Source organism: Malaclemys terrapin, chromosome 13 (genome assembly GCF_027887155.1).
Source record: "Malaclemys terrapin pileata isolate rMalTer1 chromosome 13, rMalTer1.hap1, whole genome shotgun sequence".
In the NCBI taxonomy this organism is placed as follows: Eukaryota; Metazoa; Chordata; order Testudines; family Emydidae; genus Malaclemys; species Malaclemys terrapin.
Window position 1 is genome coordinate 32,574,304 of NC_071517.1, and position 20,067 is coordinate 32,594,370.

Below are 20,067 nucleotides of genomic sequence, written 5' to 3' on the forward strand. Positions count from 1 at the left end.
GCACCCCAATCCCCTGCCCTGAGCCCCCTGCCTGCACCCCAACCCCCTGCTACACCCCAACTCCCTGCCGAGCCCCCTGCCTGCACCTCAAGCCCCTGCCCTGAACCCCCTGCCACATCCCACACCCCTCCTGCACCCCAACTCCCTGCCCTGAGCCCCCTGCTGCACCCCACACCCCTGCCCTGAACCTCCTGCTGCATTCCACAACCCTTCTGCACCCTGAGCCCCCTGCCTGCATCCCAACCCACTGCTGCACCCCAACTCCCTGCCCTGAGCCCCAGCCACACTCCTCATGCACCCTATGGGGGCAGGGAGGGGGTGGAGTTGGGGTGGGGACTTCGGGGAAGGGGTTGGAATGGGGTCGGGGAAGGGGTGGGAAGAGGCAGGACCTCATGGAAGAGGTGGAGTGGGGGCAGGGCCGGGGGCAGCGAGGGGGTGTGTGTCAGTGATGCGGCTCTCGGGCCAACGAACTAGCCCTCATGGTCATTTGAGTTTGAGATCCCTGCAGTAATCCCTCTCCCTCAGCTCCTCCATTACCCCTGTCATCCTCAAGCCTTTGCACTGCTCCTCAAGGGTGCAGAAAATACATTTCTGTATAGTAGTTTAAATGAATTATTATCAAAGTTCTGTATTAATATGCCCGGTAAAGAATGTATTTGTCAAAAAACATTTCCTGAATCTTTTTGTTGTTGTCTGTATTGTTACAGACGTTCTTGCTGACAGGTATTCTGAAATAAATTACCAAAATAATTGAAACTAGTGTGATTATACTGTATTATTTTGAAAAATAAAATAGGCAAAATTTTAAAATATTGTGCACAGAATATTTAACATTTTAGTGCAAAATTCCCCCAGAATTAACTACTTACACACTGAAGCCCTATTTAGCCATTCACCTCTTCCCTGGTGAGCAGGATACTGCAGTACACTATAGCCACGTTGTACCACTTGGGCAACACAAAGAGACCATGTTCTGGCCCCACATGCCAGAGGGGAAATCCCTTTGTGCCAGTGGAACTCTCTCCAGGCAGAGATGGCTCCTGTGGAACCCTCCCTGCACTCTCTGGTGCTGTGCAGGGAGCTCTGATATAGCAATCTTTCATTGATGTTAGGAATCTTATGCAAGTGGTCTAAATTAGAGCCGTTGAGGAGCTTCTCTAAGGGTATGTCTACACTACGAAATTAGGTCAAATTTATAGAAGTCGGTTGTTTAGAAATCGTTTTTATAAGGTCGATTGTGTGTGTCCCCACACAAAATGCTCTAAGTGCATTAAGTCGGCGGACTGCGTCCACAGTACCGAGGTTAGCATCGACTTCCGGAGCGTTGCACTGTGGGTAGCTATCCCACAGTCTCTGCCGCCCACTGGAATTCTGGGTTGAGATCCCAATGCCTGATGGGGCAAAAACAGTGTTGCGGGTGATTCTGTGTACATGTTGTCAGGCCCCACCCTTCCTCCCTCCCTGCCGTGAAACCAACGGCAGACAATCGTTTCAAGCCTTTTTTCAGCCCAGATGCCATAGCCCTGGGATCATGGAGCCCGCTCAGATCACCACAGCAATTATGAGCACTTTAAACACCACGCGCATTATCTTGGAGAATATGCAGGACCAAAACCTGCCAAGGCAAAACCAGGCGAGGCGGCGACGGCAGCACGGCGACGAGAGTGATCAGGAAATAGAAATGGACGTAGACCTCTCACAAAGTACGGGCCCCAGCAATGTGCAAATCATGGTGTTAATGGGGCAGGTTCATGCCGTGGAATGCCAATTCTGGGCCAGGGAAACAAGCACAGACTGGTGGGACCGCATCGTGTTGCAGGTGTGGGACGATTCCCAGTGGCTGCGAAACTTTCGCATGCATAAGGGCACTTTCATGGAACTTTGTGACTTGCTTTCCCCTGCCCCAAAGCACAAGAATACCAAGATGAGAGCAGCCCTCACAGTTGAGAAGCGAGTGGCGATAACCCTGAGGAAGCTTGCAACGCCAGACAGCTACCGGCCAGTCGGGAATCAATTTGGAGTGGGTAAATCTACTGTGGGGGCTGCTGTGATCCAAGTAGCCAAAGCAATCAAAGACCTGCTGATATCAAGGGTAGTGACTCTGGGAAATGTGCAGGTCATAGTGGTGGCTTTGCTGCAATGGGATTCCCAAACTGTGGTGGGGCAATAGACGAAACCCATATCCCTATCTTGTCACCGGAGCACCAAGCCACCGAGTACATAAACCGCAAGGGGTACTTTTCAATGCTGCTGCAAACACTGGTGGATCACAAGGAACATGAACGTGGGATGGCCAGGAAACGTGCATGATGCTTGCATCTTCAGGAACTCTGGTCTGTTTCAAAAGCTGCAGGAAGGGACTTTCTTCCCAGACCAGAAAATAACCGTTGGGGATGTTGAAATGCCTATCGTTATCCTTGGGGACCCAGCCTACCCCTTAATGCCATGGCTCATGAAGTCGTACACAGGCAGCCTGGACAGTAGTCAGGACCTGTTCAACTATAGACTGAGCAAGTGCCGAATGGTGGTAGAATGTGCATTTGGACGTTTAAAAGTGCGCTGGCGCAGTTTACTGACTCGGATAGACCTCAGCGAAACCAATATTCCCATTGTTATTACTGCTTGCTGTGCGCTCCACAATATCTGTGAGAGTAAGGGGGAGACATTTATGATGGGGTGGGAGGTTGAGGCAAATCGCCTGGCCGCTGATTACGTGCAGCCAGACACTAGGGCGGTTAGAAGAGCACAGCAGGGCACGGTGCGCATCAGAGAATCTTTGAAAACCAGTTTCATGACTGGCCATGCTACGGTGTGAAAGTTCTGTTTGTTTCTCCTTGATGACCCCCTCCACCACCACCATGGTTCACTCTACTTCCCTGTAACCACCCTTCCCTCTGCCCTTCGATCACCGCTTGCAGAGGCAATAAAGTCATTGTTACTTCACATTCATGCATTCTTTATTAATTCATCACACAACTAGGGGGATAACTGCCAAGGTAGCCCAGGAGGGGTGGAGGAGGAGGGAAATGCCGGGTGGGGTGGAGGAGGTGATAAGGACAAGGACACACTGCACTTTAAAACTTTAAAACTTATTGAAGGCCAGCCTTCTGTTGCTTGGGCAATCCTCTGGGGTGGAGTGGCTGGGTGGCCGGAGGCCCCCCCACCGCGTTCTTGGGCGTCTGGGTGAGGATGCTATGGAACTTGGGGAGGAGGTCTGTTGGTTACACAGGGGCTGTAGCGGCAGTCTGTGCTCCTGCTGCTTTTCCTTCAGCTCAACCATATGCTGGAGCATATCAGTTTGATGCTCCAGCAGCCGGAGCATCGACTCTTGCCTTCTGTCAGCATGCTGACGCCACCTGCTCTCTTCAGCCCGCCACCTGCTCTCTTCAGCCCGCCACCTGCTCTCTTCAGCCCGCCACCGGCTCCTCACATTCATATTGTGCTTTTCTGCACTCTGACATTGTCTGCCTCCACGCATTCTGCTGTGCTCTGTCAGTGTGGGAGGACATCTGGAGCTCCGAGAACATGTCATCCCGAGTGCACCTTTTTCGCCTTCTAATCTTCACTAGCATCTGCAAAGGAGAAACATTTGCAGCTGGTGGAGGAGAAGGGAGAGGTGGTAGTTAAAAAGACACATTTTAGAGAACAATGGGTACACTCTTTCACGTTAAATCTTGCTGTTCACATTACACAGCACATGTGCTTTCGTTACAAGGTCACATTTTTCCTCTTATATTGAGGGCCTGCCGGTTTGGTGTGAGAGATCACACACGCAGTGCCAGGCAACAGAATTCGGCTTGCAGGCACCCATGGTAAGCCACAGTCTTTTGGCTTTTTTACCTTCATAACATGTGGGAACGGTTTAAAACAGCAGCGCCCTCATTTCCCATACAAAGCGGCCGTTGGGTTGGCCATTTAAAATGGGTTTGCAATTTAAAAGGAGGGGCTGCGGTTTCCGGGTTAACGTGCAGCACAAACCCAACTAACCCCTTTCCCCTCCCCCCCACACCCAATTCTCTGGGATGATCACGAACAGCAGGGAACATTTCAGTTCATCAGAGCAGGAACGGGCACCTCTGAACGTCCCCTTAATAATATCACCCTATTTCAACCAGGTGACCATGAATAATATCACTCTCCTGAGGATAACAAAGAGAGATAGGGAATGGATGTTGTCTGCATGCCAGCGAACACCGGGACCATACGCTGCCATACTTTGTTATGCAATGATTCCAGACTACGTGCTACTGGCCTGGCGTGGTAAAGTGTCCTACCATGGAGGACGGGATAAGGCAGCCCTCCCCAGAAACCTTTTGCAAAGGCTTTGGGAGTACATTAAGGAGAGCTTTCTGGAGATGTCCCTGGAGGATTTCCGCTCCATCCCCATACACGTTAACAGACTTTTCCAGTAGCTGTACTGGCCATGAATGTCAGGGCAAATTAATCATTAAACACGCTTGCTTTTAAACCATGTGTAATATTTACAAAGGTACACTCACCAGAGGTCCCTTGTGTGCCCTCAGGGTCTGGGAGCACGCCTTGGGTAGGTTCGGGGGTTACTGGTTCCAGGTCCAGGGTGAAAAATGTCTCCTGGCTGTTGGGGAAAACGGTTTCTCCGCTTCCTTGCTGTGAGCTATCTTCCTCATCCTCAAAACCTGCTTCTGTGCTTCGTGATTCTCCATTGATGGAGTCAAAGCACAGGGTTGGGGTAGTGGTGGCTGCACCCCCTAGCATGGCATGCAGTTCTGCGTAGAAGCGGCATGTCTGTGGCTCTGCCCCGAACCTTCCGTTTGCCTCTCTGGTTTTGTGGTAGGCTTGCCTAAGCTCCTTAATTTTCACGCGGCTCTGCTGTGCGTCCCTGTTATGGCCTCTGTCCTTCATAGCCTTTGAGACTTTTTCTAATGTTTTAGCATTTCGTTTACTGCTACAGAGTTCAGCTAGCACTGATTCATCTCCCCATATGATGAGCAGATCCCGTACCTCCTGTTCGGTCCATGCTGGAGCTCTTTTGTGTTCCTGGGACTCCATCATGGTTACCTGTACTGATGAGCTCTGCGTGTTCACCTGGGCTCTCCACCACACTGGGCAAACATGAAATTCAAAATTTCGCAAGCCTTTTTCTGTCTACCTGGCCAGTGCATCTGAGTTGAGAGTGCTGTCCAGAGCGGTCATAACGGAGCACTCTAGGATAGCTCCCAGAGGCCAATACCGTTGAATTGCGTCCCCACTACCCCAAATCCGACCCAGAAAGGCTGGTTTCAGCACTAATCCCCTTGTCGGAGGTGGATTAAAGAAATCGATTTAAAGAGCCCTATAACAGGGCTGGGATGCACCACCTGGCACCTCCTGCTGGTTGTCTCTGGGAATTAGCTCAGTCCAGTGGAGTGCCCTCTCCTGGTGGTATCCCGTCTGTCGTCTCGTCCTTGGTTGGCGTGTGGACCCGCGTCGCTCACCAGCTCGTGGCATCCTTTTCCGGACCACTGCCCTCCGGCAGTGCCCCTCAGTCCATCCACACCCCCTTCCGAGGGGGGACTGATCAGCAGTCTCTATGCTCCAGCCACCGTGGTCAACCACACACCCCAAAGTCTAATCCCTCCTGTCAGGGATCTGGCATGGTCTATAATGGCCGCTCCCTACGGCCAATGGCTGGGTATACTGCAAGTGGGGGACCCAGGCCTGCCCACTACTCTGGGTCCCAACCCAAGGACCCTCTAGTGGCAGCCATCCTGCCCTCCTTCTCTCCCTCCGTCTGTCCACATCCCTGGGCTGTTTCCCCTTCGGCCCCTCGCACCGGCTAGGCCCTTCCCCTCAGGGCCTGCAGCCTGGCAGACACTGGGCTGGAGTTACCTTGCTGCTCCCCCGGGCCTGCCCAGCACTGCACTGTCCCAGGTGCTAATCTCCTTGCTCTGGAGACAGACCTTCCCCTGTCGAAGGCCTGGGACAGATTGCCTGCTCCCTTCCTGGGCAGCCTTCTTACAGGGCTGAACCTGGCCCTGATTGGCTGCCTCGAATCTGGGCCTCGATTGGCTCCCAATAAGCCCTTCCCTGATTGGCTCCCTGTCTGTGCAGGCCCACTGGCCTGCTGCAGCCTAAATTCACTAGGAGTGGGGCAGCCGCCCCACTACAAGCCCTTTAAGTCGAAAAAAAGGGCTTCGTCGTGTGGACGGGTCAAGGCTTAAATCGAGGTAACGTTGCTAAATTTGACCTAAAATCGTAGTGTAGACCAGGCCTAAGTTATGCAGAGAGCAGATGGTGCAGGATCAGGGAGCTGCTACTGGTTCCCTGACAGCTCCCCCTGTACTGAATGGAGCTATGATGTGGGCAAATTTCAGCCCTACTATATTCTCTCTTTCTACCCAGTTCCATCACTGGCTCCATTGCCATTGAAGTCAATGGAAAGAATCTCTATTAATGTCAATGGGCTTTGCTCAGGTCCTCACATGGCTCCCATCATAGCAGCTAAACATCCTCCGTGAGCAGCACTGGTTATGTATACAGAAGCATTCTTCCATCAGCCTGGCTGCATCTAATCAGGGGCTAGGTCAGCATAGCTATGGCTCTTAGGGGTGAGACATTTTTCACACCCCTGAGTGATATAGCCATGTCGATCTACATTTTAAGTGTGGACCAGGCCTGAGACACCCAGTGTGGTGTGGAAGACAGCTCTGTGCTGGGAATTGGCTGCGGTTTGGTCTGGCTGCTATTGCCGGGGGCTGTAGTTACAGAGCACAGGACAGCCCCACGCACGCCCTCGGGCCTCTAGGTTAGCCAGCATTCGAAAGCTTTGGGGTTGGGAAATGCAGTCACTTCTCAGATGGGCCCAGAGCCACTTGGATGATCGAGCTGAGATAGACAAACTGACCTCAACCCCTTCCTTTTCACTCACCCACTTCTCGCCTTCCTTTCTCCTCTCCCTATGTGCTCAGGCTCCCCCTCCTCACCTAGATTGGCCCTCTGTCTTCCCCTCTCACCTGGATTGCACCGCTTTCTCCTCAGAGGGGCTGCCGTTGGCTGGACTCGTCTCAGTAGACAGCTGCGCACTCTTCAGGGGTCTCTTGCGGTTCTTGGTTTGGCTTTGTTCTCTTTTCAGCTCAGAGTCACTGGATGGACGAGATGGACATAAGAACTGGTTACAACCTGTGAGAGGCTCTCTAATGGCAGGTGAAGCTAGACATGGGAAACAGAGGGAAAGCAACTCAATGCCACCCAGGAAGAGGCATACAGACTAAAAGCATCTCTTCCAAGCCAGCGCTAAAGGAATGAATGTATTATTCCATGTTCACATCAAATTAGAGCTGAGAGTTTAGTCACACAACAGTCAGGGTTAGATATGTCAGAGCAGCTTTCCCTCTGCAGAGTATGTTTAACAAATGGGTCTCCCGTTCCCAGTATCAGGACAAAGTCGCAAGGAAGCTTGGGAGGAAGGATGGGATTGTAGCTAAGGCACAAGACTGGGTGGCAGAAAACCTGGGTTCTGTTCCTAGCTCTGAAACTGAGGCCTGGTCTACACTACGAGTTTAGGTCGAATTTAGCAGCGTTAAATCAAATTAAGCATGGACACGTCCACACAACGAAGCCCTTTTTTTCGACTTAAAGCCCTTTAAACCAGTTTCTTTACTCCACCTCCGACGAGGTGATCAGCGCTGAAATCGGCCTTTGTGGGTCGGATTTGGGGTAGTGTGGATGGAATTGGACGTTATTGGCCTCAGGGAGCTATCCCACAGTGCTTCATTGTGACTGCTCTGGACAGCGCTCTCAACTCAGATGCACTGACCAGGTAGACAGGAAAAGCCCTGCGAACTTTTGAATTTTATTTCCTGTTTGCCCAGTGTGGAGAGCACAGGTGACCACGCAGAGCTCATCAGCACAGGTAACCATGATGGAGTTCCAGGATCGCAAAAGAGCTCCAACATGGACCGAACGGGAGGTACAGGATCTGCTCGCCATATGGGGAGACGAATCAGTGCTAGCTGAACTCCGTAGCAGTAAACGAAATGGCAAAATATTAAAAAAAGTCTCAAAGGCCATGAAGGACAGAGGCCATAACAGGGACGCACAGCAGTGCCGCATGAAAATTAAGGAGCTAAGGCAAGCCTACCACAAAACCAGAGAGGCAAACGGAAGGGCCAGGGCAGAGCCGCAAACATTCCACTTCTACACGGAGTTGCATGCCATGCTAGGGGGTGCAGCCACCACTACCCCAACTGTGTGCTTTGACTCCATCAATGGAGAATCACGCAACAGGGAAGCGGATTCGGGGTACGAGGAAGATGATGATGAAGACAATGAAAATAGCTCACAGCAAGGAAGCGGAGAAACCGTTTTCCCCAACAGCCAGGATATGTTTATCACCCTGGACCTGGAACCAGTAATCCCCGAACTCACCCAAGGCGTGCTCCCAGACCCTGAGGGCACACAAGGGACCTCTGGTGAGTGTACCTTTGTAAATATTACACATGGTTTAAAAGCAAGCATGTTTAATGATTAATGATTAATTTGCCCTGGCAATCGTGGCCAGTACAGCTACTGGAAAAGTCTGTTAACGTGTATGGGGATGGAGCGGAAATCGTCCAGGGACATCTCCAGAAAGCTCTCCTTCATGTACTCCCAAAGCCTTTGCAAAGGGTTTCTGGGGAGGGCTGCCTTATCCCGTCCGCCATGGTAGGACACTTTGCCATGCCAGACCAGTAGCACGTAGTCTGGAATCATTGCATAACAAAGCATGGCAACATATGGTCCCGGTGTTTGCTGGCATGCAGACAACATCCATTCTTTATTGCTCTTTGTTATCCTCAGGAGAGTGATATCATTCATGGTCACCTGGTTGAAATGGGGTGATTTTATTAAGGAGACATTCAGAGGTGTCCGTTCCTGCTCGGCTGAACAGAAATGTTCCCCGCTGTTAGCCACGCGGTGGGGGGGAGGGGTGATCATCCCAGATAATTGTGTGGGGGGGGGGGAGGGGGGGGGGCTAGTTGGGTTTGTGCTGCATGTTAACCCGGAAACAGCAGCCCCTCCTTTTACATTGCAAACCCATTTTAAATGGCCAACCCAGCGGGTGCTTGGTATGGGAAATGAGGGCGCTGCTGTTTGAAACCATTCCCACATGTTATGAAGGTTAAAAAAGCCAAAGGACTGTGGCTTACCATGGCTGCCTGCAAGCCAAATTCTGTTGCCTGGCACTGCGTGAGTGATCTCTCACACCAAACCAGCAGGCCCTCAATATAAGAGGAAAAATGCGACCTTGTAACAAAAGCACATGTGCTGTGTAATGTGAACAGCAAAATTTAACGTGAAAGAGTGTACCCATTGTTCTCTAAAATGTGTCTTTTTTAATCACCTCTCCCTTCTTCTCCACCAGCTGCAAATGTTTCTCCTTCACAGAGGCTAGTGAAGATTAGAAGGAGAAAACGGCGGACTCGGGATGACAGCTCCAGATGTCCTCCCACGCTGACAGAGCACAGCAGAATGTGTGGAGGCAGTCAATGTCAGAGTGCAAAAAAGCACAATATAAACGAGAGGAGAGGTGGCGGGCTGAATCGCGTGCTGAAGAGGATAGGTGGCGTCAGCTTGCAGACAGAAGGCAAGAGTCGATGCTCCGGCTGCTGGAGCATCAAACTGAAATGCTCCAGGGTATGGTTGAGCTGCAAGAAAGGCAGCAGGAGCACAGACCGCCACTACAGCCCCTGTGTAACCAACAGCCCTCCTCCCCAAGTTACATTGCCTCCTCACCCAGACGCCCAAGAACGCGGTGGGGGGCCTCCGGCCACCCAGCCACTCCACCCCAGATGATTGCCCAAGCATCAGAAGGCTGGCCTTCAACAAGTGTTAAAGTTTTAAAGTTTTAAACTGCAGTGTGTCCTTTTCCTTCCCTCCTCCCGCACCCATCCCAGGCTACCTTGGCAGTTATCCCCCTAGTTGTGTGATGAATTAATAAAGAATCCATGAATGTGAAGTAACAATGACTTTATTGCCTCTGCAAGCGGTGATCGAAGGGCAGAGGGAAGGGTGGTTACAGGGAAGTAGAGTGAACCGGGAGGAGCGGGGGGGAGGGTTCATCAAGGAGAAACAAACAGAAGTTTCACACTGTAGCTTTGCCAGTCACAAAACTCATTTTCCAAGCTTCTCTGATGCGCACCGTGCCATGCTGTATTCTTCTAACCGCCCTGGTGTCTGGCTGCGCGTAATCAGCGGCCAGGTGATTTGCCTCAACCTCCCACCCCGCCATAAATGTCTCCCCCTTACTCTCACAGATATTGTGGAGCGCACAGCAAGCAGCAATAACAATGGGGATATTCTTTTCGCTGAGGTCTGAGCGAGTCAGTAAGCTGCGCCAGCGCGCTTTTAAATGTCCAAATGCACATTCCACCACCATTCGGCACTTGCTCAGCCTATAGTTGAACAGGTCCTGACTACTGTCCAAGCTGCCTGTGTATGGCTTCATGAGCCATGGCATTAAGGGGTAGGCTGGGTCCCCAAGGATCACGACAGGCATTTCAACATCCCCAACGATTATTTTCTGGTCCGGGAAGAAAGTCCCTTCCTCCAGCTTTCGAAACAGACCAGTGTGCCTGAAGACGCGAGCCTCATGTACCTTTCCCGGCCATCCCACGTTGATGTTGGTGAAACGTCCCTTGTGATCCACCAGGGCTTGCAGCAGCATTGAAAAGTACCCCTTGCGGTTTATGTACTCGGTGGCTTGGTGCTCCGGTGACAAGATAGGGATATGGGTTCCGTCTATCGCCCCACCACAGTTTGGGAATCCCATTGCAGCAAAGCCAACCACTATGACCTGAACGTTTCCCAGAGTCACTACCCTTGATATCAGCAGGTCTTTGATTGCGTTGGCTACTTGGATCATAGCAGCCCCCACAGTAGATTTGCCCACTCCAAATTGATTCCCGACTGACCGGTAGCTGTCTGGCATTGCAAGCTTCCACAGGGCTATCGCCACTTGCCTCTCAACTGTGAGGGCTGCTCTCATCCTGGTATTCTGGCGCTTCAGGGCAGAGGAAAGCGAGTCACTAAGTTCTTATGCATGCGAAAGTTTCGCAGCCACTGGGAATCATCCCACACCTGCAACACGATGCGGTCCCACCAGTCTGTGCTTGTTTCTCGGGCCCAGAATCGGCATTCCACGGCATGAACCTGCCCCATTAACACCATGATTTGCACATTGCTGGGGTCTGTACTTTGTGAGAGGTCTATGTCCATGTCAATTTCCTCATCACTCTCGTCGCCACGCTGCAATCGCTGCAATTGCCTCCTCGCCTGGTTTTGCCTTGGCATGTTCTGGCTCTGCATATACTCCAGGACAGTGCGCGTGGTGTTCATAGTGCTCATAATTGCCGCGGTGATCTGAGCGGGCTCCAGGATCCCAGGCTATGGCGTCTGGGCTGAAAAAAGGCGCGAAACTATTGTCTGATGGAGGGAGGGAGGGGCGAGTGACGACATGGCTTACAGGGAATTAAAATCAACAAAGGTGGCTGTGCATCAGGGAGAAACACAAACAACGGTCACACAGAGTGGTCCCCCCAAAAATTGAACTCAAAACCCTGGATTTAGCAGGCCGTTGATTTCACCGAGGGAGGGGGAAGCAAATGAATACAGAACAAATCTGGTCCATCTATTTTTTACATCTTAGGCTGGCAGCAGACGGTGCAGCATGACTGATAGCCATCGGCATCTTCTGGGTGCTTGGCAGAAGGTGCTGCATTATGACTGCTAGCCATCATCGTCAAGATGGTTCAATAGGACTGCCGGCAGGACTGAGTCTCCAGGAGACAAAACATGTCTGCCCAGGCGCCTCTGACCGAACTCACTGAGGAGTACGACGACGACGGATACCAGTCGTAATACGCCATCCACTGCCAAAAGGCAAGGAGCTACTGCTGTATAGCAATGCAGCCCCACGTCTGCCAGCACCCAGATTGCCGATGACGGTTACCAGTCATACTGCACCGTCTACTACCAAAAGGCAATTAGCTGCTGCTGTGTAGCAATGCAGTACCACGTCTGCCGGAACCCAGATGACATACGGTGACGCTGAGCTGAGCTGAGCGGGCACCATGCGTGCCGTGGTATGTTGTCTGCACAGGTAACCCAGGTAAAAAGGCGCGAATCGATTGTCTGCCGTTGCTCTGATGGAGGGGGAGGGGCCTGACGGCATGTACCCAGAACCCCCCGCGACACTGTTTTTGCATCATCAGGCATTGGGATCTCAACCCAGAATTCCAATCGGCGGCGGAGACTGCGGGAACTGTGGGATAGCTACCCACAGTGCAACGCTCCGGAAGTCGACGCTAGCCTCGGTACTGTGCATGCAGTCTGCCGACTTAATGCACTTAGAACATTTTATGTGGGGACACACACAATCGACTGTATAAAACTGGTTTCTATAAAACCGGCTTCTATAAATTCGACCTAATTTCGTAGTATAGACATATCCTGACTCTCTGTGTGGGTGAAATAAGGGGCCTTTGTCTATCAGATCCCCCTTGTGGCAAGATGGGGAGCTACACCAACTTGGCTCCAGCCCCTGATGCTATCACACCCAACTCTGTGTTTGTCAAGTCCTTGTTACAACCTGACTTTTCCTGTCCAGATCCTCAGCAGTCTCTAGCTCCTTCAGGGTGATGGGGAGTCAGAAGTTCCATGGCTCTAGTAGGAGTTAGTCAGCCCTCGGTCTCCTGCGTTTAGAACCTTCTTCTCCATACATCCCTGGCTGGAGTACGCAGGGGAGCCCAGGCCAGCCCAACTCACCGGGTTCAGCTCAGGGCCCGTTTGGATCAGCCAGAACCAGTCTTTGTCAGCCCCTTGCTGCTACCTCCTGCCTCGTCCCCTCTGTAGGCTTGCCCCGCTTCTCTCTCGTTGGAGCGTTAGCCATTCACCAGCCTGCTAGAGGGCGGTTCTCTAGCAGCTGCCTTTCTTCTCAGGAATTCCCCTTCTAACTGAGGTCCTTAATTTTTTTATCATGCCCAGGTGCTTCCCTGCCTAATTAACTGCCTCTCAGTACCCTTGGGTGAACCTGAGCTGCTTCATTCCCCATTGTGGAGCCCGTAAGAGGTGGGCTGGGCCCCTGAGCCTTCAAAGGGCCATTTACCTTCTGACAGTACAGTGGGCAAATCCCTTCCCCTCCTCTTACCAGTAATGAAAATAAAGTCCAGACCCTGGGGAATTTACAATTCCAGGGCCGGATTCTGATCTCACTCACACAACTGAGAATTAGGAGCATATGCTCTCAGCAGTTGTGTTTATGAGCATCCCAGGGTACCACAGCTGCATGTGAAATCAGAGTGAGGCTTTAATTATGCCAGCAAAGTGTTGGCAACCACAAAGTAGGGAGGGGGTGGGAAAAGGCAGAGATCCAGGAAAAGCTATGGTGAGAGACACCTTGTTCTGTACATGCCCTGTGGGTTCCTGGGTTAATTGTTAATTAACGGCAGGACCATGGAAGGCAAAGGGACAGAAGAGCAGGACTGTGGCATTACGTCAGAAAGAACATACACAGATTGTTCGTAAAGTGCCAGACTTCGGTCCAGCCTGGCAGCCCTTCAGAGAGCTGTGCAGGCAGCTCCCTCCCAGCCCAGCTCTAGCTTCCCTTACCTGTCCAGCGAGGGGTGGTAATTCTCATCTCGCAGGTCACCAGTGTAAGTGACGTCATCTTCCTCGGTGAAGTCTTCTTCCTCATCCTCTTTGGGCTCAGGCACCTCCTCTGGTTTATCCTCCAATCCTGGTGCACTGCAAGAATCAAATGTCAAGAGAGCGGGTTGGAGCCATGGCTCTGAGGGGAAGTCTCTGAGAGCTCTGTGGCTCCTGATCCCACCATCTCTCCTCACAGCCTGATGGCCATCCTGCCTACCTGTCCCTGTCAGTCACTGGCCTCTTTGCTGAAGCTGTTCACAACAGGGCTGATGCGTAATAATAGGGATGGGGCAAGACTGCCCCACTGGGAACTGGCTTGAGAACTCAGCTGTTATTTTCACACCGGAGGTTGTCAGATGGGAGTGACTCTGGGTCATCGCAGTCCTGGGGATACGGGACAGCTCCTCTCTAGTCCCAGGAGCACACGCGCAGGGGATAGGTAAGCAAAAGAGCCACCGTCACTCACCTCTCCGGCTCTATCCCTTCCATGCCAGCGTCTGCCTCTGTAGGGAGGGGAGCTGTAGGGAGAGAAACTAGGTGAAGTCAGTTGAAGGGTGAGATGGAACCATGAAGCTGAGATCTGCAGAGAAGGGACGGGGAAGGAAGGAGCAACTGCAATGGTGGGAGAGACGGTGCAGGGAAGGTTTGGGAGGAGAGAGGAATGCAGAGTGAGAAGGCCCCGAGGAAGGGAACTAAATCCTCATTCAGGGTATAAACCAACCACTAACAGGCCAGAGGAAGGGGGCTAGGAAGAAACTATAAACAAGTTGTTCCATAATTGTCCAATAGGGGTTTTCTTCCCCTCTTATGAAGCACCTGATACTGGTCATGGAGGGATAAAGGGCTAGATGGACTCCCCCTTTCCTCGGAGCCCTGGGGATCCGAGACCCACGGCTCTTCCCCTCATTACAGCCAGGAGATCATTTTGGGTTTGGGAATGAAAAATCCTGCTAAGGGGGAAAGACCATGGTGGGATGGGAGTGAATGAATGGTTCGTGGAATGTTTGTTACAAAGAAAGTTCCATGACTTAATCCGGCCCCTCCCCTAGGCTGTGGGGTGTGGCACTGGCAGATGGACATGGGAGACCCTTTGGAAGAGTTGGACATGCTTCGCCTCCTGGAGAAGACTTTGAGATCTGCACACGCCAGGTGACCCAGGCACAACACTCATATCAAACCACTTAGGCCAGATACCGGGCTGTAGCAGGGAATGAAACTTTAAACACAAAAGACTTCTCTTCGGAAAATGAGATTTGGTTGAAAATTATTTCATTTGCAAAACAGTTTGGCTTTCAATTCCATTTTTAGAAAATATTTTGAAATGGTAATTCTTTTTTGGGAGGAAGAACAGAATTTTTTAAAAAAAAATCTTTAGTTTAGAAATTGTGTGGAATTGCCACCTTCTGCCAGAGTTCTACTTTCTCCTGCCTGTCCTTCTCCACCCGAAAAGAGCGGGAGGGAAGTCAAAGAGCGAGAGAAATTAATAGTGAAGTATTACTTTGAAGGGTTAAGCACTGAACGTGATATTTGTGGACAGAAAGCTTCTAATACCCAAGGGAACAAGGAATCCCTTACCCAGTGAGGTCACGCTCTCGTAATTCTCCTGCATGACGTCCCTGTAGAGGGCTCTCTGACTGGGGTCCAGCACAGCCCACTCCTCCTCCGTGAAATACACAGCCACCTCCTCGAAGGTCACCGGCCCCTGAAACAACCACAATCCCCACTCAGGACTTGTTCCCCAGCCACAATCCCACCTGCCCCAGACTGTTCTAGTTTCCTGTCTACTTTCAGTAAGGCTTATAATACCCATAATCCCCAAGTTAGAATCTCGTCCCTACTGCACCCATGTGCTGTTAAATGGCTCACTCACTCCTAGGTCTAACATCTCCCCATGCATCATTCAGGCTTCTGGCCATTCCCTCTGCTCATAGGCGCTGACTTCTATTTTTCCCGGTGAGTGCTCCGCCCGAGGCCCCATCCCCACAAGGCTCTGCCCTCACTCTGCCTCTTCCTGCCCCCTCCCACAACTCCCCCACCTGCCCTTTGCTCGCTCCTCTCAGCCACCTTCCCCAAGGCCCCCTGCCCGCCCGCTGCTGGCTCCTCTCCACCCTCCCCTGAGGCCGGCCAGCCCTGGGGCCCCGCTAAACAGCTGATTGGCAACCAACCCCGGCCCACCCAACAGCTGTGGCTGGTGGGTGCTGAGCACCCCCTATTTTTTTTCCGTGGGTGATTAAGCGCTGGAGCACCCATGGAGTTGGCGTCTATGCATCTGCTACCTAATGCACCTTCAGTCTCCCAGGATGAGGGTCACTTGTTAGTATGTGAAACTGAGGTGGTTCTCACTGGGTTCACAGGGACTGACCCAGCAAATCTATGGAAGCTCCTTAGCTGGAATTCCTCCAATACAAGCTCCAACAGGTGTGAGATGGCTCAGTCCACAAGGTTAATTTCTCTCTTTGGTTCCTTCCATTCCCTCGGGGGACCATGCCACCCTGTTGTGCTGTTTTATGCATATGTTGCTGGTTTATTTTTGAGAATCTTGGTGCCCCTAACCCCTCCTCCCCCAAGTTCTGGACAAATTGAAGTGTGAGGGCAACAAACCATCACTTGAAACCTTTAAACTTCTCATGGGCCACTGTCGGAAGACAGGATACTGGGCTAGATGGACCTTTGGTCTGACCCAGAGTGGCCGCTCCTATATTCCAGAGCGGATATCTCTTTGTAAAAGATGGGCTCTAGTTGAACCACAAGTTGCTGGGTTCTATGAAGGCCTCCTGGGGTGGGATTCTCTAGCCTGAGTTACGCAGGGGATAAGACTAGAGGATGACCCTAATGGTTCCTTCTGGTCTTAAAATACAGGAGTTATCTTTGGCGTGCTGGTCATGCCAACATTTTCCCAGCAAGCCCCTGCACCCTGTGCTCCATACTGCCTGACTCAGGGGAGGCGCTGCCTGTGAAACTCCACCAAGCCACGACGCTGCTTATTATGCTAGCTGCCATCACCTCCCCATTACGCTGTTCTATGCAGCTGTTGCCTCATCTTAAGACAGTAAGCATTTTGGGGTAGGTGCTGTCTCTTGGTTCTAAGTTTTCACTCTATCCAGCACAATAGGGCGGGGGTCCCTAGCAATTCACAAAGTAAATAATAACTATACCACTGCTGCTGATGTGTATGCACTTGCCCATGACCCCTCATGCAGGGCACACAGCGAGACTTGCTGGGCTAGGATTTTGCTGGCTCGGCCAAGGTCTCAGATGGGACGTTTCCATACGACGACCCTTCCTCTCATCTGTGGGACCTTGTTCAGGCTGAGGCCCGCACAGCTGGGATGGTTGGGAGAGGGGGGCAGGAGAGGCGGGGCCCTCCATGGCCCGACCTCTTCCCCTAAGGCCCCGTCCCTGAGTCAGGCCAGCAGCTGAAGCCCAGCCGGGGAGCTGCAGACCCTCCACCTGCCCAGGGTGGGGGAACTCAAGAGCAGCCCCTGGCCTGTGTCCCCGCCCAGGGCAGGTGGAGGGCCCACAGTTCCCCACAGCTGCACACATGGCTCTTACCCCAACCCGGTTCCGGCCGGGGCCTCGAAGCCGCAGCCTGGCCATGGTAAGAGCCGTGAGGGCAGTTGTGAGGAGCCGCAGACCCTCCACCTGCACTGGACTCCAGCTGCTGGCCTGGCTAGGGAGCAGGGCCTCGGGGGGGAAGAGGAAGGGCAGGGGTGGGGCCCATGGCGAAAAGTGGATGGGCCATGGCCCCCTGGCTCACCCTATTCCAGCACCCCTGCCCCACAGCAACATATCGGGAGGGTGTGGGGGGGCGATATTTTATCCTTTGATTTCCCATCAGACCCGTCTCTCCCATTATCCCTCTCAGCCCCCTGCCTGGCTCTGCTCCCTCAGCATTTCCCCATCTTGTGTCGTATCAGCTACCTGAACAGGCTGGGTCGACTCCCCTTGCCCCAGGCAGGCTTCAGCCAGCACAGCCGCCTCCTCGCTGTTACGGGGCTCCCTCGCCGTCACCCAGGCCCGCACGTCCGCCTGAAGAGCCCCCAGGAACTGCTCCTGCACGACGACGTCCACGATCTGCTCCTTGGTGCGCTCCCCGGGCCGCAGCCAGAGCCAAGCAGCCCGGCTGAGCCGGGCTAGCATCTCCCGGGGAGCTTCTCCGAGCTGGGCAGCGCCTGAGCGGAACTGCAAGCGATGGGCTTCCTCGCTGGCCTGCTCTGAAACGGCTGCCTTGCCCTCGGCACAGCCCCTGGTGGGGCCTGTCCCCATGGAGCCGCAGGTTTCAAGTGCCTCCCGGGTGAATGAAGGAACCTCGTCCCCATGAGGCCAGTCACGGGACGGCACCACCTGCTCAAGGCCAGCAGTGTCTGCCCCTTCTCGAGACCGGGCAGGTGTCTGCGCCGTCCTCAATGGAGAATCTTCCCCCTCCAAGCATCCCAGCCAGGACTGGGACGGCGTCCGCGGGGACAAGGGCCAGCCAGGGCTCTGCTCCTCAGCCTCGCTCTCCTCCCTCTTGGGATGCTGGATGGGTATCCCACAACGCCCTTCCCCCAAGGCAAGGGGTTTGCCCCACATCCCAGCCATGGCAATCTCCCATTGTGCCTGGTCCTGCTGGGAAAATGCTGGGGTTGAAAAAAATTGACCAGCTCCACACCAAGTCTGTCACTGCAGCCGAGCTGATGGGGCTGTTGCCTTAGCGTGGGTGCTGGAAACTCATCACACTTTTATATCCCGAGGTTCAACCCTCACAACCCACCCAGGCGGGGGGTGGTGGGAGAAGGGTTGTGGTAGTCTCCACAGCAAGACTCAGAAGCATGGGTGCCGACCCACAGTGGGCAGAGTGGGGGTGGGGCTTCAGGGGAGGGGACGGAGCCAGGGTGGAGCACTCCCAGGGAAAAATAAAAGTCAGCACCTATGCTTGCTCACAAGCTGGGGAGGGAGGGAGGGAGGGAGGGGGGGGGGGGAAGGGATGGATGAGAATAACCACGGCACCTATGCTATAGTTTTCTTCCCAGTGGGTCTGTTCCTATAAACCCAGGCTCCAGATCATGCAAGTCCCAGCACAGGTCTTCTACCCCCTGCTGCCCGCTCACCCCCATCTTCTTCACACACCCCCTGCGTTTTCTGCCCCTCTCCCTCCAGGAGACCCCATACGTTCCAGAAAAATCCCCTACCTGAGCTGGTTCCACGGCAGCCATTTCCCAATCCGGACGTTATTCTGCAGCCTGTCAGGGCGAGAAGGGAGGTTTCAAAGGGGCCTTGGCACCAATTCATGCCCCGATTCCCTCCTGGCTCCTTCCCTGCAGATGCCCTAGACATGGGGCAGTCAATACGCGGATGGCTGGCCAGACCCGGCCTGCCAGATGCTTTTGAAGGGGACCCCAAAATCTTTATGTATTGATTGTTATTGTTGCTATTTTTTTTTATACGATTCTCTCTAGAGTCTGGACCTTGATGAAGAAATTTGGACCCGGACAAAAAGTAACTGACTCCCCCTGACTCTGTGCCCCACTTTATTACACCACAGACCCAGCCTCTCCCTCCAGGAGTGAGCGCATTTCCACCCACAGTCTGAACCAAACCCGAGGAAGGAGCAGAACCAAAAGAGCCGCTCTGGGGGATCCCCCCAGCAGCGCGGGGACCAGGCAGAGACAGGAACTGGCTTTTCCTCTCGCTGCTCCTCCCCTTCTCCCCAGGAAAGTCAGTCTGCCCCGGGGGGCTGCAGGGAATGGGGCTGGGCAGGGCTGGGAGCCGGGACCTCCCTCCCCACTGATTGCTCCTGCTGCCCCTGCCAGTCTCTATCCCTGTCTCCCTCCCGCCCCCTCCCCTCGGGCTGGGAGACTCGGTCCCTGGCCCGGCCCGGGGCGTTCGCTCTCCCGGAGCTGGCTCGGCTCCTGCAGGCGCTCAGGGGAGCAGAGCCCGGGGGGTCAGGGAGGGCAGCAGCTCTGGGACTCGCAGACGAGGAGGGGCCGTTGGTGCAGAGTCACTTTCCTGCCCGGCCCCAGCCCTTTCCCCCGGGTCTCTCCCCTCACCTGCAGGCTCCGGCTCAGGGGCTGGGGTCGGCAGAGTGGGGTTAATGCGGGTCGCTCAGCTCACAATGGAGCTTGCAGCGGCTGCATCTGACCCAGGAAGCTCAACCCCCGGTCTGCTGAGCAGAGAGAGCAGAGCCCTAGGAGCTTCCCCTCCCTGAGCAATACCCAGAGCCCCCTGGTGGGGAAAAGCGAAGGAAGCCTCCCCCCTCCTCACCCCAGCAGTGCGGACAGAAACCTGGCGGGGGGGGATCCGGCCAGAGACTCCTTTTCTCTTCCCTGAAAAGAGAAAAAAACCTTCCAAAACAAAGGAACCAGAATCAGAGCCCGAGCCAGCATGTCTGAGACCTTTTCCTAGTGGTCTGTGCTCAGAAAACATTCACCAGCAAACCTGGAC

The 20,067-nt window shown here is 53.5% G+C and overlaps 1 protein-coding gene across 3 annotated transcripts in view; it reads right to left on the reverse strand.

The window, feature by feature from the left end:
• Positions 1-19,764, reverse strand: part of LOC128848261 (zinc finger protein 692-like) — a 33,135-nt gene extending 13,371 nt beyond the window's left edge. Inside the window, exons 1-7 of one of the 3 annotated variants that reach the window (XM_054048150.1) lie at positions 19,674-19,764; positions 18,816-18,866; positions 17,566-18,249; positions 15,220-15,346; positions 14,111-14,162; positions 13,606-13,740; positions 6,972-7,100 (exon numbers count right to left, since the gene is read on the reverse strand). In XM_054048150.1, the coding sequence (XP_053904125.1) occupies positions 6,972-7,100; positions 13,606-13,740; positions 14,111-14,162; positions 15,220-15,346; positions 17,566-18,249; positions 18,816-18,839 (1,151 nt within the window). In that variant the 5' untranslated portion in view covers positions 18,840-18,866; positions 19,674-19,764. Of the gene's footprint in view, positions 1-6,971; positions 7,101-13,605; positions 13,741-14,110; positions 14,163-15,219; positions 15,347-17,565; positions 18,253-18,815; positions 18,867-19,673 lie in introns of all 3 variants that reach the window. The other 2 variants (XM_054048149.1, XM_054048151.1) reach the window with 2 other exon arrangements.
• Positions 19,765-20,067: the final 303 nt, after the last annotated feature.